The sequence below is a fragment of the Antechinus flavipes genome, chromosome 6 (assembly GCF_016432865.1).
Source record: "Antechinus flavipes isolate AdamAnt ecotype Samford, QLD, Australia chromosome 6, AdamAnt_v2, whole genome shotgun sequence".
NCBI classification, from domain to species: domain Eukaryota; kingdom Metazoa; phylum Chordata; class Mammalia; order Dasyuromorphia; family Dasyuridae; genus Antechinus; species Antechinus flavipes.
In genome coordinates this window covers 216,520,386-216,538,760 of record NC_067403.1, presented here as the reverse complement: position 1 = coordinate 216,538,760, position 18,375 = coordinate 216,520,386, and the positions used below count along the sequence as shown (strand labels likewise).

The following is an 18,375-nucleotide window of genomic DNA, read 5'->3' as shown; positions in this document are numbered from 1 at the left end:
ATCAGAAATCCTTAACCTCTTTTGGATTATGAAGTCCTTTGACAATCCAGTGATCCTTAAGGATCTTTCTCAAATAATATTTAAATGCATAAAATAAAAAATAGGATTATAAAGGAAACCACTTTTTTTCTACTGGACTAGGCTCTCCAGTTCCCAAAATGACATGAATTAAAGACGCTTTAGCATCCTAGTCTTTTGGACTCTCTCCAATTTACCCCAATACTTTTTGAAATGTAGTACCCAATCACATGGAAAAAAATATTCTAAATCACTACTGGTCATAATGCAAATAAAGGTAACTATGAGATACCACTACACACCTCTCAGATGGATAAAATGAAAGAAACAAATAATGATAAATGTTGGAGGATATGGAAAACAGATGCTAATTTATTGTTGCTAGAGTTTTGAACTAATACAACCATTCTGGAAAGCAATTTGGAACTATGCCCAAAGGACTGTCAAACTGTGCATAATCCTTGATGCAGCAGTATCTCTACTGGGCCTATATCCCCAAAAGATCATAAAAAAAGGGGAAAGGCTTTTAAGAGTATAGGAATAAATGGACTTTTCCTTAAAATAATCAGTAGCATCTATTTAAAACCAGCAGTAAGCATTATATGTAACGGGGACAAACTGCAACCATTCCCAATAAGATCAGGAGTAAAACAAGATTGTCCACTATAACCGTTACTATTTAATATTGTATTAGAAATGCTAGCTTTGGCAATAAGAGTTGAGAAAGAGATTAAAGGAATAAGAATAGGCAATGAGGAAACCAAATTATCACTCTTTGCTGATGATATGATGGTATACTTAGAGAACCCCAGAGATTCTACCAAAAAGTTATTAGAAACAATCTACACCTTCAGCAAAGTTGCAGGATATCAAATAAACCCACATAAGTCATCAGCATTCTTATATATCACTAACAAAACCCAACAGTTAGAGTTACAAAAAGAAATTCCATTTAAAGTAACTACTGGTTGTATAAAATATTTAGGAATCTATCTGCCAAGGGAAAATCAGAAACTTTATGAGCAAAACTACAAAACACTTTCCACACAAATTAAGTCTGATCTAACCAACTGGAAAAATATTAAATGCTCTTGGATTGGGCGAGCAAATATAATAAAGATGACAATACTACCTAAATTAATCTACTTATTTAGCGCTATACCAATCAGACTCCCAAAAAACTACTTTGATGAATTAGAAAAAATAACAACAAAGTTCCTATGGAAAAACAAAAGGTCAAGAATTTCAAGGGAATTAATGAAAAAAAAAATCAAATGAAGGTAGCCTATCTGTGCCAGATCTAAAATTATATTATAAAGCAGCAGTTACTAAAACCATCTGGTATTGGCTAAGAAATAGACTAGTTGATCAATGGAATACATTAGGTTCAAAGGACAAAACAGCCAATAACTTTAATAATATAGTGTTTGACAAACCCAAAGACACCAGTTTCTGGGATAAGAATGCATTATTTGACAAAAATTGCTGGGAAAATTGGAAATCAGTATGGCGGAAACTAGGCATTGACCCACACTTAACACTGTACACCATGATAAGGTCAAAATGGGTTCATGACCTAGGCATAAAGAATGAGATGATAAATAAATTGGAAGAGCATAGGATAGTTTACCTCGCAGACCTGTGGAAGAGGGAGGAATTTATGACCAAAGAAGAACTAGAGATCACTATTGACCACAACATAGAAAATTTTGATTATATCAAATTGAAAAGTTTTTGTACAAACAAAACAAATGCAAACAAGATTAGAAGGGAAACAATAAACTGGGAAAACATTTTTTACAATCAAAGGTTCTGATAAAGGCCTCATTTCCAAAATATATAGAGAACTGACTCTAATCTATAAGAAATCAAACCATTCTCCAATTGATAAATGGTCAAAGGATATGAACAGACAATTCTCAGACGAAGAAATTGAAACTATTTATAGACATATGAAAATATGCTCCAAATCATTATTAATCAGAGAAATGCAAATTAAGACAACTCTGAGATACCACTACACACCTGTCAGATTGGCTAGAATGACAGGGAAAGATAATGGGGAATGTTGGAGGGGATGAGGGAAAATTGGGACACTGATACATTGTTGGTGGAATTGTGAACACATCCAGCCATTCTGGAGAGCAATTTGGAACTATGCTCAAAAAGTTATCAAACTGTGCATACCCTTTGATCCAGCAGTGTTGCTACTGGGCTTATATCCCAAAGAGATACTAAAGAAAGGAAAGGGACCTGTATGTGCCAAAATGTTTGTGGCAGCCCTGTTTGTAGTGGCTAGAAGCTGGAAAATGAAAGGATCCATCAATTGGAGAATGGTTGAGTAAATTGTGGTATATGAATGTTATGGAATATTATTGTTCTGTAAGGAATGACCAGCAGGATGAATACAGAGAGGACTGGCGAGACTTACATGAACTGATGCTGAGTGAAATGAGCAGAACCAGGAGATCATTATATACCTCAACAACGATACTGTTTGAGGATGTATTCTGATGGAAGTGGATCCCTTCGATAAAGAGAGCCTTAATTGATCAAAGATGGACAGAAGCAGCTACACCCAGAGAAAGAACACTGGGAAATGAATATAAACTGCTTGCATTTTTGTTTTTCTTCCCGGGTTATTTATACCTTCTGAATTCAATTCTCCCTGTGCAACAAGAAAACTGTTCGGTTCTGCACACATATATTGTATCTAGGATATACTGCAACCCATTCAACATGTAAAGGACTGCTTGCCATCTGGGGGAAGGGGTGGAGGGAGGGAGGGGAAAAATCAGAACAGAAGTGAATGCAAGGGCTAATGCTGTAAAAAATTACCCTGGCATGCATTCTATCAATAAAAAGTTATTTTAAAAAAAAGGGGGGGGGGGAAGGATCCACGTATGCAAAAATGTTTGTAGTAACCCTTTTTGTAGCGGCAAGGAACTAGAAACTGAAGGGATGCTCATGAGTTGGAGAATGGCTGAATAAGTTATGCTATGTGAATGTTATAAAATATTACTGTTCTATAAGAAATGATCAGGAGGATGATTTTAGAAAGGCCTGAAGAGACTTAAATGAACTGATGCTGAGTGAAGTGAGTAGAATCAAGAGAACATTGCACATGGCAACAAGAAAATTATGTGATGATCATCTGTGATGGATGTGGTTCTTTTCAAGAATGAGATGATTCAGGCCAATATCAATAGACTTGTAATAGAGAGAGACATCTGCATCCAGAGAGAAAACTATGGAGACTGAATTTGGATCACAACATAGTTTTTTCCCCTCTTTTGTTGTTTGCTTTTTGTTTTCTTTCTCATTTTTTTTTCTTTTGTGATCTGATTTTTCTTGTGCAGCATGATAAATGTGGAAATATATTTAGAAGAATTTCATATGTTTACTCTATATTAGATTACTTGCTGTCTAGAGAAAGGGATGGGGGAAGGAAGGGAAAATATTAGAAAACAAGGTTTTGCAAGGGTCAATGTTGAAAACTATCTTTGCCCATATTTTGAAAATAAATTTATTATTTAAATTTTTTAAAAAGAAATGTCATACCCAGCATAATAGGTATGGCTTTATCAGAGCAGAATGCAAAGGAGCAATGGTGGTTGAGAATGATTAGACAAAGATAACTAACTATATGTTGAATTTATCATGGGATTTCAAATGACTAACATATTCATGGATGATGCTTTGCTGGAATGGACCTTTAAAGTTAAACCTCCATGTTAAAGGTAATGTACTTTTAAAGATAGTCAAGGATTGGTTTGCAAAATATCACAGAGATTTGGAGAAGAGAGGAAAGGGGAAAGGGAGAAGGGAATAGAGGGGAACAGGAAGGCATAGAGGGAGAAGAGGTCATATAGTTCAGCCTCTTCACTTTATAGATGAGCAAACTGAAAACCAGACAGATGAAACCCAGACATGAGTCCAAAGTCATCCAGTCAATAAGGGACAGATTGGGGATGGGAACTCAGAGCCCATGACAACAAATACAGTACTCCAATCTCTGTCCTTTCCACTTTAGCAGTCACATAACTATGAAGTGCAGAAAACACAAGATCCCATTGTCTATTGATTGTTGGTTACATAGAAATAACATACTGCTTATCCTTTTGTACAACTTAGTGTGAACATTGGTGTTCTGACCATTCTTTTGGTACTCTGCATCACTTTATTTTTTAAATATTTCTTTGTATTCTTCATTATTTGTCATCTTTTATGACAATAATATTCCATGGAATTGCTCTAATACTCTCTAGCTATTCACTGGTAAGACATATGAATGTTCTTAGTTTTTCTAGGCCTAAGAAAACTGTTGATATTTATTCATATGCTCTCATTTTTTCATTTTAACAGGATAAACATGTGTGGTGGTATGTCCCTGTAATCCCTTCTACTGGGTAGGGTTAAGGCTGCTAAATTGCTTGAATATCAGGAGTTCTGAATTATAGTAGGATAAAACCCAACTGGGTATCTGTACTAAAACCAACACCAATAGAATGAACCTATAAGAGCTGAGGGTCACCAGTCTGCCTAAGAAGAGACCAACTAGCCCAGGCCAGAGAAATAGAGCATATCAAAACTTCTGTGCTAATCATTCTTGGAATCAGACCCATAACCAGATGCTATACTTCTAGCTTGAACAAAATGGGAAGATCTAGCCTCAAAAATTAGTAAGATACAGTCCTATTAATAGGACCAATGGTTTAAAGGGACTTTGTCCGTTTTGAAATGCTTGATGGACACTCAAAATTCAACAACATATCAAAAATGCATTAAGAACTTAATATGTACAAAACACTATGTTAGATGCTAGGGATACATAGGAAAGGGATTAAAAGGAAAGAGACACTTTATTACTACTGGGAGAATAAAACATTTCCAGGATAGGTAAATACAAAGTATATATGAAGTAATTTCTATTCTACAACTTGAGGAATTAGGAAAAGTCTTACAAAATAGCAGCTGAGCTGTACTTTGAAGGACTCTAAGAATTCTAAGAGGCTATATATGTAATGTATACTTATATGTATAATGCATTCCATTTATATGTATGGCGCTATATATAGATATAGATATATATGCATACTATGCATTTATACATATGTGCATATGTGTATATATATATACACTATATATGCAGTTATGTGTGTATGTGTGTTTTCCAAAAGAGATTTTCCCAAAGATATTACAATGATTCCACTAGTTGTCTAGCAAGACCAGTTTTCCACAGCTCTACCAACACTGAATTTTATTGTTTTTGACCTTCTTTGCCAATCTACTAGCTATAAGATGTTATCTCAAAGTTGTTTCAACTTTCACTTCTCTCCTTATTGAGAGATTGAAACAATTTTTGATGTGGTTGTCATTTTCTTTTCTTTTTTTACAGGTTGCTAGTACATTTCTTTGACCATTTATCACATGAAGAATTCAAGTCATTCATAAGTTTCTCTTAATTCCTTACACAATTGGGGGTGTCAGATTTTTGTCAGACACATTTAAGCTACTTAAGCAAACAAAAGCTGAAATAATATAGAATGCAGCATCTCTGATCTGGAAATAACCTCAACGATCTAAATCCTAGCTTGATATAAAGTGTAAATCACCTCTTTGAAACATCCTCCAGCCTTTACTTGAATAATGCAGCAACAGAGGAGTCACTAGCTACATCAAGGCAGCCCATTCCATTTTTGAAAAATTCTCATCAATCAAGCAAGCATCTAATCATTTGAAAATTCTTGCCTATATCAGATGAAATCTGCATGATAACCAGAGAATTCACTCACTCTGGTCATGACTTCTAAAGTCAAGCAGAATAAATGTCATAGAATCATAAAGTTGGAAAAAAAAAACTTCTAGAAATCCTCTTTTCCAATAGGAATGAATGAGACAGCTTATGATGAGTCAGAGAAATAGCGGATTTAGGATTTGAATCCACCAACTCCACTGCCAATGCTCATTCCACTATATCACAAACAATTATCTGTTTTTTCTTGCTGAGACAGACTGAAAAGGGAGATCATAGAAACTGAAAAGGTTGATCAACTGGAAGTTCACTATGTTGGAGGACACATAAATATAAATACTTAAGTCACCTAGTAGAAGGGCAGAGATAAGGTTGAAGGAAAAGAAAAAAACTATAATTTCTGGAAATGATATTGTCTCCTGAGAAGCAATTTCTTCTAATCAAAAAGCAAGTCCCTTGCAAATGAAGAGCTGTGTTTACCTTGAAACAAAAATGCTTTGCTGGTATTGTGTAGTCCTGACACCTGAGTAACTCCAACAGTCGTATTCACAAGATCAAGCTCAGTGATAATGTCAAGTTGAAGGTCAGGGTCCATTCCAAAGCCTACCACTGCAAAAAAGAGAGAGAGAGAGACACATTTCAGCTTAAAATACAAAATCATATTGGCAATATAGAAGACTACAGTCAAGTGTGAAGAGAATAAAGATGCCTTCTGAGACAAGGATTTAACTACAATAACAACCCCAAAGGGAAAAGAAAATCTTTTCCTCCTTATTGCTACTACCTTCTTTACTCTTTTTTAAATCATCATTCCTCCATCTCCCCATGCTGTGAGATTCTGAGAAAGACAAGAGCTCCTATGCTACCTCCACCATCAGGGATGTCCCCAGAGTGCTCCCAATTAATCAAAACTTAACTGCCTGTAACAAAGGGGATAAAGGAGGCTTTTGCCTGGAGAAAGAAGCAGAAATGGAACAGAATAATAATAATGGCTGACATTTCTAGAGTACTTTAAAGTTTGCAAAGCGATTTACATATATTATCTCATTTAGGCTTTACCAGAATCCAGAGAGAAAGGTACTAGATTTCTAGATTTTCTAGATTAGAAAGTTGAATAACTTGCCCATGGTATCAGAGCAATCACTACCAAAAACAAGATTTCAATTGTCTTCCAGACTTTGAATCCAGCACTCACTTCAAGCTATTTCTCTGGGAAGACAAACAATTTGTAAGCTCCCTTCTAAACTTTCAACCAGAACGAAGCCTGAGTACATAGCCTACCTACTCGGACCCAGGACAAGAGTCTGCGTCCCTTCTTCTCATGTCAGAGGCCTAAAACCCTCCATTTCCTCCCAGGGAAGAAGAAGAAACAAAGAACGCTTGCTTGGAAACGGGAGGTGGGGAGGGAGGGTGCAAGGTGGAATAACTTGTTCCTGATTGCAACGTGATTCCCAATTATCAAAGGAAAAAAAGCAAAAAAAAAACCCTAATAATGTCCCCAGCACATTCTATCCAGTTGACTATGCTAAATCATTCATTAAGTCTGGGTCTACACTTAGCATCTCAATAGTGCAATTTTGGTTGCGCTGTTGGAGATGCGTTAATCAGCTACAGCTGTCAACTTTTGCTTAATGGTAATATGGAAGCTATGGAAGCTTTGTAAATCTCACATTGAATTTGTCCAGTGGAGATGGGGGATGAAGGTCACTTAGATGAGGTGAACTATCATTATCCTATTTACTTATTTCCTCCTCCATCCTGCACATTGGAAGAAAATGGTGAAATACAGAACATTTGCTACCAAATAATTCCATTCTCTTCCCCTGCCCCAAATAATTGCTGCCAGTCAAATCTTTTCTGAATAAAACCTTTTAAAAAATGTTCAAATAAAGAGTTAATTTAAAGGCACAGCTGGCCATTGGCTGGCCTGGGAATAGGGGAAAAGATTTGAGTAATTACTCCTCTGCCCCTACCAAGCTGTTTTTAACTCACTTCACTCCCTATCTCAGCTTGTCTCCTTCTTGTTCTGGCCTGGGGGAGGGGATGCAGGGGTTTTAGTTCTCTCATATAGGGGCTGTAGCAGTGTCAGTTTGGTCTTTTAACCAAGTCCGAAAGAGTTAATCCTTACCCCTGGAAAGGAAAGGAAAGAAAATCTAAAACCGTTAAATTATTAGCAAATCATTGCCTTCAGTCTTTTGTCACAGCATATAGGCTCCTTTATTTTACTATACCAGCTAAGAAAGGGGAAAATGCATGAAAGAAAGGGAGAAATGCTGAAAAATCTAGAGGGCAATTAAATTTATTGTTGATTGTTTTATAACCCTGGTCAGGCACTTTATTCATGGGAGAGAATAACAGAAATTTATCCCACATAGGAAATATGGGATAGATGTAGCTATTTTTCCCATAGATCTTCAGTTGAATAAAGGAAGTTACCAAGTACTTATGGACCCTGAGCATAGCTGAATGAGGAGGGTACAATTAGCATGCTTCTTCCCAAATTCCACTATTGCATCTGAATTTTTTCTCAATACTATGTCCCTGCCCATGTTCTGAATAAGACCTCACACTTTAGACTCATTGCTGTCAGATTCAGATCACCCTTTGCACAATGCATAGCACATAATATGTCCAGCACATAGTAGAGCTTCTGAGTTTGATCTCAGATCTACCACCCATTTTCTGGATTTAATATTGAAATTATTCAAATCCCAAGAAAGGGACCACATATCATTTCCAACTACTTCTAGGCTCTAGACCTTAGTTTAAATGATACCTATTTAAGATGAGTGACCCAGGCAAATCACTTAAGAAAAGTGCTTTGTAAATCATAAAGTTTTGGAAATAAAACTGCCAGCATCCTCCTCATTCGTCCTTTGTTTCCTCCCTCCTGGTTCTCCTTCTCTCCTTTCATTTTCCTCCTCCCTCCATCACCCTGCTATGAGAATTTTGGCAACCCTTTCTCCAGGTGTTTCCATTAATCACTAATTGGGTTGTTGCCTCAAGCAAATTGAGCCCTGTTAAAGAATTTAAATCAAAAAAGCCAAGGTCTCCCATTGGATCCAGGGTCATCCAGTAATCCTAATCTACATCTGGCCACTGGACCCAGATGGTTCTGAAGGGAAATGAGGCAGGTGACCTTGCCCAGCCTCCCTCACTTCAGTCCAATTCACTCGAATATCATAGCAGCATCTCCCTGATATCATGATGTTCTTCAAGAATGAGGACAAATATCGGATCTACCTGTTAATTATCATTAATCTCCTGCAGGTTTATACAGGGTACCCATCAGTGTGTCAGTAAATGTTTAAGAATCAATGGGGGAGGAGGGGAGATGTATGCAGAACACACTTCTGAGTTTAATCTGCTACATTAATATTTTCTCTATTATTTAAGTCTAGAAAAGCAAAGGAAAAAAAACTAAAATTGTAAAAAAAAAAAATCAATCCCCAGTTTGTAACTATTGCTAATTTAAGAGCAAAAATGGTCACACTGAAAACTTAAAAATCAGTTCTCTCCAATTGCTCTGAGCTGACTCCAACACACCCCTGAGAGTCCCCCTGTCTCCCATCCAGCCAGATCCCTAATTCCTTCTTCAACCTTATCTTGGGTGAAAATATGAGTGGAGTTGGAGGGGAAGAGAAATTCTGTGAAGAAATTTTAAAAGTGAGAGAAAATGATCTCGGGATTTTGACAAAAACTTTCAAAGTAATCAACTTTCTGCCATATTTTAATATGAATATAATTATGTTACCTATAAATTTATATATCATTATATATATTATTTAATACATTATACAGTATATGTTATGTCTTGATACATAGATATTATATGTAAATATTAAAATAATATAAGAAAATAATAAATCTAGCATAGCAAACAAATGGTTAGCCTCGGAATATGGAAGATCTCAGTCCAAGCCTTGCTTGGGATATTTGCTTGCTTACATGCTAGACATTCTTTAAGCCTTTAGTTTTCCAGGCAGTATTCTAAGACTGAAAGTAACTTTGCATTGATAGAGGTAATGGCCATATTTGGAATTCATTATACTGTTGAATTCAAAGTCTAAGATTCCCTATCCCCTCAGAAAAATGAGTATGGAAATCCTGGTCAGGTTAACAAATTATCCATCCTAACCCATTTGGAAGAGGCCATGACAGACTTCAATAATTAATTGATCTACAGAATTATAAATATAATCTAAGAAAGGACCTCAACCAATCAAGAGAGATGAAGAGGAAGAAATGCCAACATTTTCTATAAATTGGACTTCTAATAAGACTAATGCTATCAATATTTTTTAACTCGTGGCAGAAGAAAATATAAATAGCAGAAGAGAATGTCCACTAATGTTTTTTAGCAAGAAAGAATAATTAGCCAATTCATTAGTCAGGATTTTTTTTTCATAAGTCAGAGTCTCTTTACCTCTATTCTTGCCACAGGATATGGATGAGTCGCAGAAGACCTGACCCTCTGCAACCCACATCACCACTTACAGAGAAATCCTAGGCACCCAGCCAAGCCCATCATCTAGAGAACAGGATGAAGTTCTTTCCTAAACCATTAATAAGGATGATACTTTAAGTGAGGAAGAATTCCACTCAGAAGAAACAATTCAACTTGGTAAATGTCTATTAGGAGACAACTGAGTGCAAGAACTGTGGACTTCCACAGCTGATCCGAGGCCAAAAAGTACTACTTAATTATACTCTGTGCCTTCCATCCAACTTAGATCCCTGAATATCACTTCCAACCTGTCCTGAATGGTATAAGACACTTAGATCCTACCAACTTAACTAGGATGACCTGACAAAACCCTGTCAGCTTGTGTCTAGTGAATTCAAGGAGCAGAGAAATCAAGGACAGGTGCCAGGATTCTATTTTCACCTTGAGAATATAAGGCAAAGAATTCATATTGCCATCTCCCAGTTGCATGTCTTCTAGGAATCAAACCAGAGATGAATTTAAATAATCCTCAATTTTTTTTTCTGTGAAGAACTTCAGGAAACAATAGCTGTCCCTTCTCTAGAAGGAAATGATTTTCTGAAAGCAAATTTCACATTGCTTTGTGTTTCTGCCATCTAAAGCAACTTCCAGAAACTTGACATTATTGTTTCTTCTCTTTCACTCCACTATCCATTTATTTAAAAAGTATACTTTATTCTGCCAAAGCCTATGCCCTCAAGAAATGCCCAGATGCCCTCTGAAGAAATTCCATCCTGTCTTTGTTTTACCCTTTAAATATGTGATAAGGATATTCTTCCCACTACCCTTGCCTACTTTGTGTTTCCGAGAATAGAAATTCATTTCTGATTCAAAGTAACTGAACTGCTCTTTTTTCAAAAGTACTCTAGACATATGCCAACAAGGAAGTCAAAAATTAAAACAGCATACACAACTAACGGTATCCCTGCAGGCCAAAAGAAAATATAGTATGAGAATACAACTATAGGCAATAGAAAGTATAGTATAACATATTTTTTCAAGAAAATATAGCCTATCATAGTATAGCAGCAGTATTGGACTGCTAACATCAGGCAATCTAAGTTTGAATCTTAACTGATACTTACTAGCTGTATGACTTTGGAGGTATCTTTCACCTTCCTGGGCTTTAGTCCTCATTCATAAAAAAGATTAAACTAAGGGCAGCTAATTGGTGCAGTGGATAGAGCACCAGTCCTGAAATCAGGAGATTCAGACACTTAACACTTCCTAGCTGTGTGACCTTGGGCAAGTCACTCTACCCCAATTGCCTCAGCAAAAAAAAAAAAAAAGATTAGATTAGGTAACCCCTAAAATCTTTCCCAACCCCAAATCTATGATCTAATGTATTGAGGGAGAAATAAATCAATTATATTTCTAGAACATTTTTTTCTCTTTTCTTCTTTAAATTGGTCCCCACAAGATGAAAATGCCTTGTACCAATAGCAGAACTATGCAAAAGATATCATTTCACACATTTCCCAGGAAATCAGGAAACCTATTAATGAGGCAGCATTTGCCTGGTCTCCCTTGTACATGGTGGGAAAGAAGTGGCTTCATTAAAAGGAGGAGGGGGAAGAGAAATGGTTTCTGCTTATATCCAGAGTGTGGAGCTTCTGCCCTTTTCAGGAAGCTTATTAAACTCTTAAAGTTTTCCCACTTAGTATATAACTGCTCTACAAATGTCACCAGCTGGGGAATTGGAATTACTCAGAATAAGCAATTTCTAAACAACTTCAAAGAAAAGAGTGTAAATATCCCAGAGACTCAAGGGCCAGAACCCAGCATGGAAAGCTCTGGGTTAATTTTCCAACACTTGTTGCTAACCCACCTCTCTCTCAGCTGCCTCAAGGAATGAGACCGTTCCAAAATCTTTTTAGTTCACTTGGTCCATGTGGGCCAGGGCTCCCACCCAAATCAGCCTTAATTTGATTCATCCTCAGATCTAATCCACTACCACTGTGATCATGCTTTTCTTAGCCCAAATGGCACAAGACAAAGATAGGCTAGTTATTTTACCTTGCCTCTCTCTTGAACATCTTTTTCTATCAGCAAATTTATTTTATCCATTGAACTCCAACTGTGCTGTTAAAGGGGAAATTAACTTCCCTTCTCAGCAACTCTTCTACCCAGGCTTTGTTCCTTTAGCTGTCTGTTCACAGCAGATGCTCACAACTCTCTCATTTAATAATAAATTAATAACAGTGGATGGCATCCTTTTCATGGTTCTTCTCCTTCCTATCAGACAGCCGCTGCTCTCTAGAGCAGTGATACAAATGGGGGTGAAGGGGCACTAATCCATACATCAGTATTCCTGCAGGCCATATATTGACCTAGTTTTATAATGTGGTGTTGTCTGTATTTTATTGTATTTTTGTTTATTTTATTAAACATAACCCAATGACATTTTAATTTGTTTGGGCCCCTCCTTGGGGGTACTGCTGATCTATCTTTCACACCTCTGCCCTGGAGCTTTGAAAGGGAAGAAGCATAAAACTTAGGCTTAAACACCTTAGTAACTAAGTGATCTTGGTCAAGAAATTGAACCTTTCTGAAACTACATTTTTCTAATCTAGAAGATGAGGATGAGAGTTAGTTTCAGAGTCAAAAAAATATGGTTTCAAGCCTTGCTTCTGATACAGACTCACTGTGTGACACCAGGCAAGGAGCTTAACTTCTGGCAGCTCTTTGCCATCCCCTTACTGGAGTATGTTTCCATGATGAACTCCATTGGCAGAGGAAGCTCCTTTCTGGCAGTTGCCTATATCAAGAAAATCATAATCTCTCCTGTGCGCAAAATGAAGTTAAGAATAGTAGGCAGCGATATGGGACAGTGTCATGGATAACATGCTGGACTTTAGAAGAATCAAAAAAAAAAAAAAAACTAAGTTCCAATCCTATTTCAGACACTTTACTAGCTGTATAATCCGAGTAAGGCATTTAATTTTTCAGCCTCAGCTTCCTCATCTTTAAAATGGAAATAATTATAGTACCTACTACCCAGGACTGTTGTGACGATCAAATCATGAATGAAATGAATGCTGTAAATGTGTAATGAAATCATAGGTATAAACTGTTTTACAAACACTAAAATGCAAAATAAATGTTAATTATTGTTATCATTTCTACTACCTCCCTCACTAAATTGTGAGGACCAATAAGCTAATCAGTATTAGTAATTTGTAGAACTTTATTTTGTTTTGATCCACACCTGTAATTTAATCAAAATAAAGTATCCCCTTACTGCTTGAGTATTAAAAAAGAAACTGCTTTGATCACACAGCAAATATGTAACAGGTGAAAGACTTAAACTTCTATAAACACCTTCTATCCCCTTAGTCCAGCTGCCTTTCTTCTATGCAAACTTAGAGGTCATATAAAAGGCAGTTATAATTATCCTCATCTGCAGATGATCTCCCTCTTTATCCCATGCTCCTTAAGGGAGAACCCCACAAGATGGGATGCCAGTGGGAAAATGCCCATTGATTCTCATGTATTCCCATTTTCTGCTTGGAGGCCTCAGAGCAAAAGTGCTAATAAAAGGTGTTATTGATGTGATTATAACCTTCTAAAGTTGCTACAAAATATTCCAAAGTGTGGGTCTATCTATGAACTCATCAATGAGGATATTCCCTTGAGTGATGCAGATTGTACCCTATTCATATCTTCTCATCTGTTTAGCTTTTGTCCATCTCATGTCAATATTTCACCACAACTGCAGGGGTCTTCCTAATGAACTGTGAGCCTTCTTCAAGGTCCTTTGACCATGAAAATACCAGAGGAGAATTCAGACAGCCCATATATCCTCACTGCAATATTACTGCTATTTACTGGATATCCCAAAATTACCTTTTAAAAAAAATTCACATTTATCAACCCAAAGAACAGCGTCTCTTACCTACACTGCATGTGTTTTTGTTTTGTTTTATTTTTCATGTTTATTCTAACATGTGACTACATTAGTTTATTAGTTTAGGGCAATGGTTCTCAAAGAGCACTCCAGATAATCCTGGGGTCTCTAAAACCCATTCAGAGGGTCTACAAACTCAAAATTAGTTTTTATCTCTAATATGATAAATACCTATAACTCACATAAACAAAAACTCTTTGGACAGACTCTCAATAACTTTTAATAGTTTAAAGACACTGAGAAAAAAAAGTTTGAGAATCACTGATTTAGGGAACTACCAGCAAAAGAACTTCTGTCAAAGGCTATCTCCAACTAATCTTTGATCTCTAGTCTTGAAAGGTTGGATGGGGACCCTGAGAGTTGAAATGATTTTCCCAGCAAGATCTAGCCAATAAGAATCAGAGGTGACTTGAATCAACATCTTCCTGAATCTCAAGCTCACTCTCTCCATGTAGCAACCTCACATATTCCACATTATTCTTTGAATAAATATCATCAGAATTAACAATTCATACAGCATTTTTATGTGGCACCTATCATAAGATCTTTCATATGTAAGTTAAGTAACTACTGCTAGCCTAGCTGCTCTGAGTCCCACTTTAATTAAAGTATGCGTGATAGGATCTATTCATTTCCACTAAAAAGAGACGATATTTGAGTAGCTCACTAAGCGAATGGCATGTTTGTTTCATCCTTGACTGTTAACAACCCAAAGAAACAATTGTTATACCAGATAAACAAAGTTTCCAAGAGCATGTGCCGTTTCAGATAAACTAATCACCAGGCAAGCTTTGCTATTTATTGGGAGGACTGATGTGTTACCCTGGGATAATGGGTTCTTTGGAAAAAGAAAAAAAGAAAAAACTTCTACCATGAGGTAATCTAGTCAGAATCCTTCCCTGTCCCCAACTGTCTCCCTAGTTCTTTTATGATTCTTTATTAGAAAATCAAAATATTACCGTATACAGACAATGCATAAAACCAAACATTCTCCCAATAGTATTCCAAAATTCAGTGCTATATATAGCCAGGACAAGACAAGTAGAACTTTATCTCAGAACAAAAAAAAATAGGAAGTATTGAGAATGCCGCACTATTAAGAGTGCTTCCACACTTGCTAGACCTGCCCCCTTGGCAACAGGCTCATGTGTGGGCACTTCCTATCCTGCCATGTCTCCATTCCAACAAGTTCAGAAACCGATATTTCAACCTGGATCAATTTCCTCCCTTTCCACCAAAGGAGACCTTACTCTTCCCCAGGGTACCTTTCTTCTCTCTCTGATCATCCTTAAACGTGTGAGTCTCTACAATCACTGACTCCAAGTGTACAAATTAACAAATTGGTATTCCAGGCTAACATCATCCCTAAAGTATTTTGACTTTAAATTATTTAAGGGCTTGTGATTTTCATTCAGGTGAGTATATTCCCTTCACCAAAGCTGGCCCAACTCTTAACAAAGTAATATACACACATATTCACAAAAGAAAAAAACTTATTCCACAGTGACCAACCCTTGGATAATGAGTCTCTTGATCTAGACTAGCAAGGCTAATCTTCAAAAACCAAATTTATGTTTTTGTGTGTGTACATAATATATATGTATGATATATATATATATATATATATATATATATATATATACATATATATATATATTATACGGATGCATATATGCATGTATTCCAGTTTGCTTGGAATCACTTAGAAGAACAGGAAGCACAACCTTCAAAAACTTATGATTGCCTCCCAAATGATAATGAGGTTTCAAGAGAGGAAATAATACTTCACTTTTTAAGATAGGGTTTACTGTCTCCTGCAGTAGCAAGTAGTGGGAAACATCCTTTCTCACACAGGGAAACATAAATAGATGGATATTTATGGAAATGGTTCAATCTGACTATAGTCACACTATACCATATAACCACTAGAATGGTTAAGCTGGCCACTTGGCATTTCTACATTCTGTCCTTGGGAATAATATTTGATATGTTGGCATTTGAAGTTAACTCAATTTAAAATGAGCCCCTACTTGGAAATCTGGGGAAGGGTGGTGTCAGAACCAAAGCTAGAGCCCTTGGGCATAGCCTCTCAGCCTGATTGGGACTCTAGCACTTAGATATTGCAAAGAATAACCCCTCCTGGTGGGCACTGAGCAAAGTTAAAATGAGCCTTACTTTTCCATTCAGCCTGGGACCAGGGCAAGATGGGAAGGCAGACAAAACTGAGCAATCAAGAAGAAACTTCCCAAAGAAGATATAATGAGGATGTTTGGGAAAGGTAGGAAGAAGTGTTTTCTCATTTCTCACCCTTTACGAAGCCCTGCCAAGACAAGAGCATCCAAGTGTATCTTAAACTGGGCAAAGGCTGAAATGGAGTCTTTAGACCCAATCAGTTCCTAGAATTGTACTTAGGGATGGGAAAAGCACACGGGATTGAGTAGGGAGAGATTAGCAGAGACTGGTGAGAGGACAAGACTCCCTTCCCTCTCCAATCCCAAGTCTGATTCAGACCACAAGCTGTCACAACGAGGCGGGAGAGCTACGGGAACTTTTCTTTCTTAGAAACCTCTTCTGTTCCCCTGCAACCCTCTTCCAGTACATTTGCGTTCCCCAGGCGGAGAAATGAAGGGAAGGAGGACCACGGAGGTTCCAAAAGAAAAGGAAGCTCGTCAGATTTGTAGTTGAGGTTCCGGAGGCACCAGGGGCTGAAGTGAATTGGAGTGAGAGGAGTATCTGAAAAGCCATGGAGGGAAGGCAACTGAGGCTCCGAGTGGCAGGAACTGGAAAGGGTCCCCTGGTCAGGGCCCCTGGGCCACTTTTCCAACTCCCTGGGAATGGGCAGGGACTTAGTTTCCCTCTCCCATTTATCGTCTCCACTCGTCAAATGGAGAGGAAAGAACGGACCTGGTCTTCCTTTCTTCGCCGTGCCCCACCCGTCCCCAGCCCCCAGGATGCCCAGCGAAGGGAGAAGACGTGAGGGGCAAAGGGCAGGATGCAAGGATTTCAATAAGCCTGCGACTTCAAAGGCAAAGTGAAGTGGAGAGTTGGGACCATTATCCTGAACTAAAAATCTTTCCTAAGAAGGGGGAAGGGAAGCAGGGGCCTGAATGATTCACCTGGAGAGTCACCATTGCTCCAGTTCTCCGAGACATTTGCTCAATTCTCCACTTTGAGAGTGGGGACACTGGCCAAGCCCCACAGCGAGGGCGGGTGGGGGCGCTTGGTTCTTCGGTGGAATCGGGATGCTTCTCTGTCTCCTACCTCTCAGCCTTTCCATTCAGCTGCTGCCGACCCCAAGAACAAGGTCTGGGCTACACGTTCGGGGCTCCCTTTAGGCTCCGGACCGCTTGGATCCCGGCGGTGCTCTCCCAGTTACCGGCTGGGAGGGCGGTGTCCAAAGAGCCTCTCAAGTTTAGGGACTCGGGGGGGAAAGGAGGAAGAGGTTTCACCATCTGGGCTTGGCTTCTGTTGCACGCCCAGGAACTGTCCCCTGGGGAAGCTAGGGTACGGCCACGGCGAGCTCAACTCGCCACCTAGACTGGGAGGGGATCAGCATAGTGGGCATTCCCAGGAAGCGCCCGCTCCACGAGTACCCACTCATTTCAGTCTCTGGAGCTGCGTCTCCCTCCCCTGTAGTCTAGGGACCCTCTACCCTCTCACCCCGGGGCTAGTGGGTCAAGGAAAGAGCTAGAGCCTTGCAATCTACACCGCCCCCTACCCCCAGGAAGAAGCGCTGAGATGCTGGAGAGCAGTTCGGATGCCAGCACCCCCGCTCCCCTGGCTCTTTGCACCGCTTCTCGGTGTCCCTTCCGGGGCTTCGGTCCCCACACCTCCCTCTAATAATACCCACGACCCCGGACTCCACTTACCTGACCTGGCTGCGCTCAAACAAACCCACAGGACCAAGATTATATCCATGGGCACTGGCTCCCGGTGGGTCCCCGCGGGAAGGGGCGCACAGAAAAAAAAGCAAAAATCAGGAAAGCTCCCGGAAATCTTGTGGCCCGCACTGCACGGACCCTTCAAAGTTGAAGAGGGGAGGGTGACGAGTGGGAGACTCCGAGAGGCCACGGAGAGCCCGGAGCACAGCGGCGGGCGAGAGAAGACTCGGCTGGGCTGCAGCGGCCGGTGGGGTGCGGAGCTGCGCTGCTCTGCGCTCCGGGATCAGTCCATGCGCCGTGCCGGGAGAGGGTGCGCCGTGCCCGGGGA

The 18,375-nt window shown here is 38.8% G+C and overlaps 1 protein-coding gene across 1 annotated transcript in view; it reads right to left on the bottom strand.

The window, feature by feature from the left end:
• NELL1 (neural EGFL like 1) overlaps positions 1 to 18,375 on the bottom strand; it is an 870,390-nt gene extending 852,015 nt beyond the window's left edge. Inside the window, exons 1-2 of the mRNA XM_051966758.1 lie at positions 18,036 to 18,375; positions 6,254 to 6,382 (exon numbers count right to left, since the gene is read on the bottom strand). Of these exons, the coding sequence (XP_051822718.1) occupies positions 6,254 to 6,382; positions 18,036 to 18,084 (178 nt within the window). The 5' untranslated portion in view covers positions 18,085 to 18,375. The remainder of the gene's footprint in view (positions 1 to 6,253; positions 6,383 to 18,035) is intronic.